The 12721-nt window shown below is 47.7% G+C and overlaps 1 protein-coding gene across 3 annotated transcripts in view; it reads left to right on the top strand.

Moving 5' to 3' along the window:
• The first annotated feature begins 314 nt into the window (after positions 1 to 314).
• Slco5a1 (solute carrier organic anion transporter family, member 5A1) overlaps positions 315 to 12721 on the top strand; it is a 129060-nt gene continuing 116653 nt past the window's right edge. Inside the window, 2 exon segments of one of the 3 annotated variants that reach the window (NM_001436738.1) lie at positions 315 to 528; positions 2122 to 3512. In NM_001436738.1, coding sequence (NP_001423667.1) covers positions 2597 to 3512 — 916 coding nt within the window. In that variant the 5' untranslated portion in view covers positions 315 to 528; positions 2122 to 2596. 3 annotated transcript variants of the gene reach the window in all.

Genomic DNA, 12721 nt, shown 5'->3' on the forward strand with positions numbered 1-12721 from the left:
ATTTGGGGGGGGGGGCAAGACAAGTTTCGCTAACATCAGGGATCTTGTTCCACTTTGGTCCCCAGAATCTGCTATGGCAGAAAAGACATGGTGCGTATTGAATATGGTTGAAACGAATAGAAGTACTTTACATGAAATGGCCTCTCTGTCCAAGTTGGTGACTTTTTAAGACACCTGCACCCTTGGGGTTTTAGTGCGGGTCATCTTCCCACTGTGCAGATGAAGGGCAGCGGGGTGGCTGGTTGCCTGAGGGCTGGGCTGGGTGGCTGCCCGTGCGCCTGCGCCCTCTGCTGCTCCGGTCCTGGCGCGTCTCTGTGCCCGTGTGTCTGTCTGGGGAAAAGAGGCTTGGGTGACAGACCAGAGGTTGGGAGAAGAGTTAGCCAGCTGGATTCGCAGTCTCACTCCCTGATTTCTCGGCGGCGGGACCGAGACCGCCTCTGCAGGAGGCTGGCCCATCTTCCCGCACCGCCGTCGTCCTCCTGAGGCCGCTCCTCTCCCAGCCAGGCAGATTGGTCGTCACCCTCGCTAGTGAGTTGCGAAAGCTTGTGCGCCCAGCAGAGTGGCGAGCCGTCTCCGGTGGTTCTGTCCTCCCACGGGCTGCGTGTGTGTGAGAGTGCGTGTGCGCGCAGGGGTTGTCCCTGGGATTCCGCGTTGTTTCCTAGCGCTCGGGGCGGGGATCCGCGTGTCCATCCCATCCGAGTCTGCGCCGCGATGCGGCTGCTCCCCCAGCCAGGGGCTCCGACGCTGGGATTCCCCAGCTCGGCGTGCAGCCACGGGTGGAGTTCCCCGGGAAGGCGCAGGGGTGAGCGGGCGGAGCCCAAGACCCGGCTTGCAAGCCACTGGCAGGCGGGGGATCTGCGAGCGAGTCGGGTCCGGAACAATCCTGGGAGATGCGGTGGCCGCCACCCCTCGGTCAGCCCCGCCGCCTCTCTCATCCTTGTTCTTTTCGCAGCAGCACCACAAAAGCTCAGAACGAAACCCAACGCAGCGGAACCCCATTGCCCCCAACTGGTGCACTTCGCCGCGGGGGCGGGAGGAGTACAGGGTTCCCCGAGATTAGGGATGGGGTTTACAGCGGGGGCGCACCTGTGTTAGCGCTCGCTGAATTCAAACCAAGTGCTGGATCGTACAAGCAGTTCCAAACGTGAACTCGTGTGTGTGTGTGTGTGTGTGTGTGTGTGTGTGTGTGTGTGTGTGTGTGTGTGTGTTTTATTTCAGGCCTTCGTACACCTCACGTTCTTGGGGTGTGATTGGTAAATAGCACACCTCCCAGCCGGCGCGCCTGTGTCGAGCCTTTTCGGTGGGCTTCTCGCACACGCTATGCCAGTTTGCCAGCCTCTCTTTGTTTGGTTGTGGCTTCACCCAAAGCAAATTGATTTTCGGTTTCGCTCAACACTGCGCCCTGGGACTTAACGTGGGCCACAGCCTCGAATGCCCTCGTTACTTGTAATTGAATATAGTTCTTTCCGGCAAGGGGCTATTTTTAGTGTAGAGAATAACCATGCGAGCATGTTGACCCCTCCCCCCCCCCGCCCCGCTGCCTTTGGCTTTGAATAAGTAGGTGTTTGGTGGAGCAGACGCATTCATATCTCGTCGCGCACACGTGCCGGCGCACAAGTGTGCACACACATTTCTACACGTAGTTTTCTCTCTACTGCTTAAGAAAATGTATTTTAAAATTTGAGATCAGGAATGTATTGTGTGCTTGTAAAAGGAGAAAAAAACTTTCCTTTGTTCTTTTGTAAATCTTCTATTTTGAGTCATGGAGTAGGAAGGTTGCAATTAGTTCACTCGAATAAAAGACACTGCTTTCTGAGTCAGAGCTGCCGGGTTGATAATTATTAACATATAAAAGCAAACGCACTGTTTAAGGCAAAAGGGGCGGGGCGGGGGCAGGCCCGCCGCAGACAATGAGCGAGAGACTTGGCGGACCGCCGGCTGCTCATTGTTCGGGGACTTGAGGCTGCAGTCTCTGCGGGTTCTTCCTGCACCGTTCAGCTCCTGGCTAGCACTTCGGTCCCTCCGGGGACCACGGGGTTACTTAGCACTAGCCCCCGGCCGCCGGGATGCCAGCCCCACGTGCAGCCATCCTTCTCTGACCATCCATCCTCTGCTTTACAGGTCGGCAGCTTTACGACCCCATGTGTCTCAAGCCTTGCAGTGGGCACCGAACACCCCTGGGACCACAAAGTGGGATGTTGTTCGGACAATCGCCTTAAGTGACCCGGTACTGGGCCCAGGTCGCTCCAGCTTCTGGCCACCGTCTGAGAGACGGTGGCGGAGGGGATGAGCACCGGACGCGCAAAGCGCCTACCGCGAGCTATCCCCGGGAGGTGGACACCTAGGAGGGCTCCTCGAAGGACCGCGCGGACCTTTACCTCCCCCGGTACAAGGTGGAGAAAACTTCCTGTTGTGCCTCGGGGATAGATGCTCTGGGCACCTCCCTACTGCTGAGATGTTCTGCTTTCAGGTTCTGCCATCCTCAGCCCGGGTCTCTGGAGGGGACGACTGAGTGGGTCCGACATCAGCCCATCCTGCAGGTGGATGAAAATTGCCGGAGGCCTTGTATGGGATCAGCAATCACATTTTAAGAGCCATGGACGAAGGGGCTGCGCAGTCCCGGGCCCAAGAACAGCTAGAGGCACCTTCCCTGGTAGGAGCTGTCCAAGAGAACTTCGAGTCGGAGTCCTTCAGGTCCAAGAGTTTACCGGTCCTGCACAGCGCCTCCTGCCGGCAGAATCTCAGTGCTGGGAATGCAGATGGCAAACTGGCCTTGGGCAGCATTGAAGCTTCAGGTCACCAGGAGACACATCCTGGACGGAACTTGATAGTCCCTAGCCCTTCTGCTCCATCTACTTCTGCAGGCACTACAACGGAACTCATGGACTGTAACCACAGGAGGGACCCCAGCAAAACTGTGTCAGTATCTTCCACTTTGGCCACACTCCAGGAGAGAAGGTGTCTTTACGTGGTCCTTACGGATTCTCGCTGCTTCCTAGTGTGCATGTGTTTTCTGACTTTCATCCAGGCGTTAATGGTCTCGGGCTATCTGAGCAGCGTCATCACCACCATCGAAAGGCGCTATAGCCTGAAGAGTTCGGAGTCAGGGCTGCTGGTCAGCTGCTTTGATATAGGAAACCTAGTGGTGGTGGTGTTCGTCAGCTACTTTGGTGGCCGTGGGAGAAGGCCCCTGTGGCTGGCCGTGGGTGGACTTCTTATCGCCATCGGGGCTGCGCTCTTCGCCTTACCTCACTTCATCTCGCCTCCCTATCAAATCCAAGAGTTGAATGCTTCGGCCTCCAATGATGGCCTTTGTCAGAATGGCAACTCCACAGCCATCTTGGAGCCTCCTCCCTGTCCCAAGGACTCGGGAGGAAACAGTCACTGGATCTACGTGGCTTTATTTGTCTGTGCACAGGTTCTCATTGGAATGGGCTCCACGCCGATTTACACCCTGGGACCAACCTATTTAGATGACAACGTCAAGAAAGACAATGCGTCCTTGTACCTAGGTAAGACTTGTAGTTCTCAGGCATGCAGTTGACTCACAGCAACGTTCCTTTCCTTCCTCAAATACAAAGAAACACAATCCTTTGTATTTTCAAATATATTAAGCATTATGGTTCACTCCTTTTGAGTTCTGTTTTTGGCGTGGTATGTTTTCAGTTTGGGATAAAGAGTTCTTTGGACTAATCTTCAGATAAAGTTCACAGTCGCCTTTTCCTACTTAATAGGCTGAACAGTAGGGTAGGATAGGGCCTTTTCCTCTTGGGAACTCTCTATTCGCCAAGTTTATCTTCTAAGCTTTTCTTCCTAGAAATGACGAGAAAGGAGGCGAGATCCAGCAGTTTTGAGTCATCGCTTTCCGTTGCTACCTTTGTTTCTCCTCTCCAAAAGCAGATGACGGGGTAGCCAGACCACCTAGGCTGTGTTATTTCCATAGCTATAATCTGAACATGTCGGCATCACCCAGCACCAACAAAGCCTTAAAAACGGCAGATGAGCAAGTTATGTCTGCCCGCCAGGAAGCAGACATAGGCTGGGGAGACCTCACTCACTGGAGTTTTCGAGAGTTCATTACTGTCCTCTGGGATAAGTTCAGGGTATCTATGGGAGGCCAGCGAGTTGGGACAGGGCTGTCTTCCTGGAAGTGCACTGAAAGATGGATTTGAAGTCCTGGAAAGGTTCAGTGCTCCACCAGCTAATTCTGTGCTCTGTTTTCCTGGAGTCCACTTAAACACTTAAAACACCTAAGGGCAGTGTGTGTGTGTGTGTGTGTGTGTGTGTGTACACCACAGCAAAACCTTGGGTGTTGTTTATTGGTCTCTCTCTCTCTCTCTCTCTCTCTCTCTCTCTCTCTCTCTCTCTCTCTCTCTCCTCCTTTCTCCGCCAAGACTGAGTTCCTGGCTTAGAACTCACCAAGGGGCTTGTCTTGCCAGCCAGCATAAAGTTCTTACTTTGATTTAGTGACTTTTTAGCTATGTGTTGGTAGGTTCCTTGATGTCAGATGGGATTTTCTAAGAAAGTGGAGAAGATGGCCAGTGTAGGAGGGCTATGTTTCATATAGTTCGTCTTCAGTTAACCCACTGTCCTCGGAGAGTTTCTAAGTTAACTTCAATATTAAATATACCCACAAGATATTTTTTCTGTGGGTGGAGGAGACTAGTTACCACACCTCCATGTCTTCTAACACTTAATGTGGAAAGCTTAAACATAGTAAAATAAATATCAATATACCCACTCACTAGACTTAATAATTCCGCATTTTATCAGCTGTGTATGGTGGCCCCCACCTATAATTCCAGCACTTGGTGAGGTAAGAGGATCGCTATGAGTTTAAGGTTGTCCTGGGCTACATGGTAAGTACTAGGCCAACCAGGGCTACATGGTGAGACACTGTCTCAAACAACAACAAAAACTTCACTGTCATGCTTCAAGTATCCTTGGGTGTGTGTGTGTGTGTGGTGTGGGGAGCTTACCAGCATCGCCCCAATATGTGTGTATATTTGACATGGAGAGCTATGCTGAGTGTGTAGGCACCACTAAGGTTCACCGTGCCTCTTCTAGAAATAAGGGCATTCTGGGATTGCAATGGAGCCGAGCTCTTTATAATTACTAATGTTAAAATTGTGAATTCCTCAAGGGTCACTTCTTAATAACAATTGGAGATGACCATTTGCCATTGTAGCTTTCGTAATGCAACAGTCTCTCTCTCTCTCTCTCTCTCTCTCTCTCTCTCTCTCTGTGAAGTAGACCTTTTGACTTTTTTTGAAGTAATTATAAATTAGTGACTGACTTAGAATACATTTTTTTAAGGAAACCCCACTATAATTCTGACTTACATTAAATGAATTTTAGTAATCAAACAAGATTTTTTTTCTTAGAAAGAGGCTCACAGTCCAGTCCAGGCTGGCCAGGATTCATTTAGTATGTTGTCCTGGCTGGCTTTAAACTTTCAATCCTTCTGCCTCAACTTCTTGGTTGCTAAGGGAACAGCCACATACCAACATGCTTGACCGAAATCTTTAAAATGGGCTTTATGGGCTCCTGAACGAATTAAGATCAGGAGACTACTGTTTCCCCAGAACACAAGTGACGCTAACCAGTCAGAATGTGGGAATTCCTTTCTAGTGAGCAATGGCGGTAAAACACCTCATGTTGTTTCTTCACAAAGCTGATGTTCTGTATTATCCATTCCCCTCCTCTTTGCTGACCTTCCTAGTCAGTCAGCCTTCCCAGCAAACAGCAACAACCTCAAGCGGGGGCGGAGCCCATCTCTGAAGTAGCATTAGAACTACCAGTATAATGGATGGGGATACAGCTGTCCATCTTCATCTGGACAAAGCTCTCTGCTAGCATCCTGGTGGGTTTAACTGAAGAAGAAACCAATAGAGATCTGATAACGGGGCTTCTACCAACTAATATCTCCGATTCTGCTTGGTGTTGGCTTTAGTATAGAGAAAGCTTTGTCCGTATCTGTAACAAGTTTGGGTGGGAAATTAGCCCATGATTTGTAAATATATGTCAGAGGAGTGTGTGTGTGTGTGTGTGTGTGTGTGTGTGTGTGTGTGTGTGATACTATGTTGGCAAAGCAATTTTTTTTTTCTGGACCACAGGGAAAGGAGAAAAAATGGACACCCAATGGAGTTAGAAAGAATAGATGCATTTTCAGAATAAAGGGTCACTGGAGGGGCTGGCGAGATGGTTCAGTGGTTAAAGGCACTGCTGCCGAGTCTGATCACCTGCGTGTGATTCCTGGGACTCTGGAAGGAGAAGGGTTACTGCTAAAAGCTGTCATCTGCCTTACACACACATGTTGTGTCCTCCACTTCCTCCCTCACCAAAGTAAATGAGGTTCAATAAACCCTTTTAAAAGCTACTTGTCCACTTGGAGGACATTCATGATGAATAAGGATTGGTATAGGCTGTCTGTCTGTCAAGCAGTGCAGGCACCAGCCTTGCTGCATCCTGGGGCTACCACTTACTCATCAGTCCTGACTCACATCTCAGGAAGGATTGGGATCGGCCCAAACCATAGACAGAGCAGCAGAGGAGGAGGCGATGGCCCATATTCCACCCCGATGCCTGCTCTGGGGCATTTTCACAAACTCCTTCGCTTCGCCCAGTTTCAATGGGAATGATGCTGGCTTTCCCTCAGTGTTTTGCAGACTACGTGTGTAAGAGTTCTGTGAACGGCATGGGTGATACTTCACTGTCAAAGCAGAGCTCATCGTAGACATGGGAGGAGGGGAGTAAATGATGGTTTACCCCTGTGTGTGTCTTCTTTAATAATCAGAAAAAGGAAAGAAATATTGTGCAAGAAATCAAAGGGTTGTGCAGGGAATCACTCCCTCAAAACAGGACACAGGAAAGTCTTGGTCAGCATTTCAGCAATGCTATTTCCTAATTACATTTTATGAGGCCTCCATGGCTTGCCATTAGAAGATTCTGTATGTCAACCTTGGGTGACTGTCCCTCTTTAATGTAAATGTTCTTATGGCTTGTGCAATGTATCACACGCTCTTAAAGTGTGAAGAGTTTGTGGTGGCCCCATTTCACCACTCTGCCTCTTTTTTTGTTTTTAATTACTCTTGAGACTACTCTTTGAGCTAAAGACATTCTAATAGTGACAGAATTAATTCAACAGACTTATTCCCCTAGCCCCAGGCAGCTTGCAGCAACTTGGGATCTAGGAAGGAACCAGGCTGAGAGTTTACTTCTGACTGTGTCCTCACCCCCCCACCCCCAAAAGCAAGAGGAGGTGCATCAATGCCGTGTATATCTTGAAGAGGGACAGAAGAAGCAGGGGCAGAAGTCAAGAAGGGAAGATCTTCCCTGTAGACTTTTGAGTCATTTTAAAATTCTGCTTTAAATTTGTGTGTCCTCTTTACAGTGTGTTTATTTTTGTAAGCCATCTAAAATCCTTTTGGAAGTAGGCTTTGTGTAAAGCTTGAGTAAATGGAAAAATAATCTCCACTAAAAATGAATGTGAGAGAGAATATTAGGGAATTTCAGGAAACAAATTCAGACTCATGGAGAAAATGCACTGGAACAGTGGGGCAGCCAGGGATGGGGGGCAGTCCTTAGAGCTCCCCTGGAGGCTGTGTAAAAGCTCCCCACACACCTGGGACAGCTAAGCGTGTTAGATCACGTGTGTCTTCTGCATGTCTAGCAGAGGCTGGACTTGTCTGTTGTGCTGGTGTGCTGGTGTGTTTATTGGTTTGGGGCTCTAAGACAAGTGACCAGAGCATGAGGCTGAGAAGCCAATGACCTCAGGGTCCAGTTGATGTGCATGCGTTTCTGACCTGAGGGGAGAAGTGGGTGGTTGGGTGTCTGCTGGTTTTCTTTCAGCCCATCTGCTGGTAAAGAGAGCATTCCTTTTAGATTCAGTATTCCTGCTCTTTCAGATTCCCGGAGCTTTTTAACTGCTATTTTCACACGCGTGCGTTCCTAAATACATAAACACAACCTGCTCAGCTCATACAGCCCTGTTTGCCTGTCAGAAGCAAAGCAAGTGGCACTTCCTCTCCCTTCTCCCGGGGCTTGTGTGCAGTTGCATTTCCCTCTGTGGGTGGGGCTCACCGTGTGAGAAGCCCTGCAGCTGCAGGTGGGGAACACCAACTCACCCACAACTCCTTCCTGCTTCTTTCCTGTCTTTTGCTTGTTTTAATTTTTTGCGGCAGGGGTTAAGGCTGGCCTTAAATCCCTGGTCCTCCTGCTGCACCTGCCAAGTGCCGGGTTACAGATGTTGTCTGTCTGACTGGGCCGCTTCTCTCTTTGTTGGTAATCTAGAAACGATAGCAGCAGGCTGTGGGGCAGACACATGTGAGGTCTGTATTGCATGGGGTTTTGGACAAGGGACAGACAGAATAGAGTGATCAGACAGAAAAGGAGACATGTTGGCCCCATGCAGAGATTCAAGCCAAGATGTGACATAGCGTTCAGCCCATTTGGTCCCAAGTTGTAAAAATTATTATTAAATGGGCAAAGAGACCAAGCTTTCAATAGTGTGGTGTTTCCTCAACACCATCCACAACCCCATTTCTGGTATTTATTTAAAACAAAAAAAAATTGAAAGCAATGTTTTGAAATATTTACACACTCTTGCTTACAGCACTACTATTTAGAGTAGCCTAGAGTCTGAAGTCAATGTCTACCAGGAATAGAGAAACTAAAAAAATGTCTTGCAAACAGACAATGAGATATCATCCAACCATAAAAAGAAAGGGAATTCAGACACCTAGCATGATACAGATAGCCTCAAAGTCTTTGTTTGTTTGTTTCTTTTTTCTTTTCGGAGCTGGGGATCGAACCCAGGGCCTTGCGCTTGCTAGGCAAGCGCTCTACCACTGAGCTAAGTCCCCAGCCCCCTCAAAGTCTTTATGATGAGTGAGATTAGCCATTCACACAAAGCCTAAAACTGCATGGTTCAATTGTTACTCTGCCTAAAGTAGTTAATTTCTAGAAACAGAATGACATGATGTATGGATTATAAACCCAGATGGCTTGTCATCGTTACTGTTTGTATAGAGATTTGGAAGAGTTCAAGTCCTGGGAGGTGAGAATCACATGCCATCTCCTCACAACTGTCGGCTAACAGATGTCTCCAGTTCAACTCCGAGGATCGTTTTTTGAAGTGTGTGGAAGTTTTGCATTCCTTCTGAGTGTAATTTTAAAAAGAGGAGAAGGAGAGAAAAAAAAAGGAGGAGGAGGAGGAAGAGGAAGAGGAGAAGAAAGAGGAGGAGGAGAAAGAGAAGGAAGAGGAGGAGGAAGAGGAAGAGGTGGAGGAGGAGGAGCACTATGACGATGATGACAACGACAAGTGGATGTAGACTAGGTATTTTAGGGAAACGCTCGGGGAGAGAGCATGTGAGGAACATGAGGGCCTAGGGTGGTTCCAATGGGTCTTTCTGGGACCGTGAAGCTGATGTCAGTAGGTGCTGCTGTGTCCCTTGCTCCTGCAGTCATAGCTTGTGCTGGGACTTGGTGTTTTCAGTTTCTTGTTGCCAGAAAAATCCAGGCAGGGCTTGAACAGTCAAAATACGGGGATTGCACACCTGCCTGGTACAGGCAATTTTGTAACTACCAACAATTACCAGTTCTGAAGTTCTTTCCCCAGGGAAAACTACAGGGGTTTTAGCTCATTTCAAACCATTGGTTCTCAATCGAGGTGACTTCACCATCTTCTAGGGACATGTGACAACATGGAGGAGGCCCACGGGCATTTAGTGATTTTTAGGCCACAGATAGATGCTGCTAAATGTGGTACAATGGCCCAAAAGGACTCACTTCAGTGATTAGCCGGCAGAGAATTGTCAACAGTGATACATTTTAATAAAACCTTTCAGGTTATCTCTGGTTCCCTGGGGTCCTCAGACCTCTGTGTCACAGTCATAGAAAAGGTCACAGGCTCATAAAAGGATGAACTTGCTTGCTGAAAACACATCAGGAAGAGGAAGTATGCAAACAGGAAGGTGTTCTCACAAGAGAGAGAGGAAGTGGAAACTGTTTGCCGTATTCACTGCTCCATGAAGGTCTACACTGCCGAGAGACGGTGTGCGACAGAGGGACATTTTAAAGTCTTTATTTTTCCTATCACATTCTTTCCCATCTTCCAGCTCCACCCAGACCTTCCTCTCTTCTCTACCCACACAATTTCATGGTCCCTTTTCTCTCTTAAAACAACTAAAAGAAAAGAAAAACTCAACTAGCAACTCGGGGTTGTATCTGATAGCATATGATGTTATTGGGGGTACTGTCCACACCACCTCCCACTATTTGGTGACTCCGTTTAAGTTCATTTTATACACGTATGTATTTCAGGAAGCTCCTGTAGTAGTACATTTCCATATGGCTTTTTAGAAGGACTTTAGCATTAGTTACCCTCCCCCATGTTTTCTCCTCTACCCTATCCCCCACCCCAGCCCCTTTAAATCTCCTATTTTAACTCCCCCTTTATTTCTTTATAACACTGTACTCTATTTTCCCTTTCTTGGAAGACCCCCTCCTCCCCCTGGTTCCTTAGAACCTCTGTGGGTGTCCTGAATGAGACCCACAGAGCTGAAGCACAGAACTTTTCAAAGGCTAAAAGCTTTTGTAGTCATTTTCTTTTCCTCACTATTTATTATTGTGTTGTTGTTGTTGTTGTTATAGGCAAGGTTTCTCTCACTTCATATCCCTGGCTGGCACGTAGAACAGGTTGGCCTCCAACAAGGACATTGTGAGCTACCTGGTGTGGGTGCTGGGAACTGAACTCAGGTCCTCTGCAAGGGTAGTATGAGCTCTTCACTGCTGAGCCATCTCTCCAGTCCCTGTAGTGGATTACAGTTAGTGGAAACCAAGATATTGAGTCTTTCATGATTTCTATGGTGACGTTAGACTTTCTGGACCATATTCTTGGAGTAGAGAATACTATACTTGTGTGTGTGTGTGTGTGTGTGTGTGTGTGTGTGTGTGACAGAGAGTGTGTGTGTGTGTGAGAGAGTGTGTGTGAGTGTGTGTGTGTGAGAGAGTGTGTGTGAGAGTGTGTGAGTGTGTGAGTGTGTGTATGTGAGTGTGTGTGTGCGTGTATGCGTGTGTGTGCATACATGCGTGTGTACGTGTGACTGTTTAATAAAGAAGGGGGAAGCATCCCCCATTTCCAAGCTCTCTTTGAGAGATGGTGGCTCACCTGAAGAAAACATTCAGGCAAGGGATTCTGCAAAACCATAGGGCAGCTGATCGGCATCTAAAGTGAGCTCACTCTCTAAATAGTCGGACCCTCAGAGGGGATGAAGGATGACGGATGGATTTAGTGAGGGGTAATAGACCTAATTTCTCTTAAAATAGCTGAATGCATAGTTTATGGAAAAACAAAACAACAAAACCTCAAATGAGCAACAACAACAACAACAACATAACTGGTGTAGTCTCCAATGGGGATGTTTAGCAAGGGCTGTTTTCACAGCAAACATTTCTGGTATTTAATACATGGCATCATTGCCTATGTGTAACCAGTACATTTATTTATAAAAGAACTCTGGATCACAGCTACCCAACCCATAGCCCATTTAATAGTTGAAGAAATCAAGGTTAGATCACGTGTTCTAAGTCACCCAAAAATTAACAAAATCGGGATTTCATATGCAGCTGCAGAGGCTGTGATCTCTGACCTGAGAGAGGATCCGTGAACACCAGATGACTGGCTTTTCAACCTTTGCAAGGGAGGAAGCTAAAATAACTTTGCTGTTACCCCTTAAATTCTCTAGTGCCTTCAAACCAAACCAAACCAAACCAAACCAAACCAAACCAAACCAAGCCAAGCCAAACCAAACCAAACCAAACCAAGCCAAGCCAAGCCAAACCAAACCAAACCAAACCAAGCCAAGCCAAACCAAACCAAACCAAACCAAACCAAACCAAACCAAACCTAACCAAAACAAACCTAACCTAACCTAACCAAGCCAAGCCAAGCCAAACCAAACCAAACCAAACCAAGCCAAACCAAAGCAAACCTAACCTAACCTAACCAAACCAAACTAAACCAAACCAAATCTAACCAAAGCAAACCTAGCCTAACCTAACCTAACCAAACCAAACCTAATCTAGCCAAACCAAACCAAACCAAACCAAACCAAACCAAACCAAACCAAACCCCGCCCTCATCCCACCTCTTGGAACTTCTTGGTCTGAAGGACTCGGAGCTGGCCTGCTGCAGTCTCACATCCTCTGAGTACTTTCCAAGCCCCATCCGTGGCTTGAGTCTCCTCGCAGCTGCTGACTGGCAGCTGTCCTCGGGGACTCAGACATTCCTTTTGGCTCTTTTTCCAGCAGCTGTGTATCACCTGATGGTAAATTCAGACAATTTCCCCTCCTGGGAGTTGTGATTCCTTGTGAAACTCTCACCCTGCATAAACACCAATCCCTGTTACCAAGTATAACTTTGAAAGGCAGGTGCAGGTTATTCTCTGTTAAATGTAAAGAACGTGCTCACATAATTAATATATTATAGCAGGATGAAATTAAATAATCCGAAAGGGCTTGAAATAGAATTGTACTGTCCCTGGTATTCTTGGATTGGAGACATTTTAGCTTTGATGCTTTGATGACGATTGTGGTAGGTTTGGGTCTTACTAGGTATTTTCCAAACTTGAATTCTGATGAAGGTCAGAGATGTTTTCAGATGTCTTTATTTGAGTGAAAAAGGGAAGCGGTTTCAATGAGCAAGATTGAGTGGAATGAA

The sequence above is a fragment of the Rattus norvegicus genome, chromosome 5 (assembly GCF_021556685.1).
Source record: "Rattus norvegicus strain SHRSP/BbbUtx chromosome 5, alternate assembly SHRSP_T2T, whole genome shotgun sequence".
Taxonomy (NCBI): domain Eukaryota; kingdom Metazoa; phylum Chordata; class Mammalia; order Rodentia; family Muridae; genus Rattus; species Rattus norvegicus.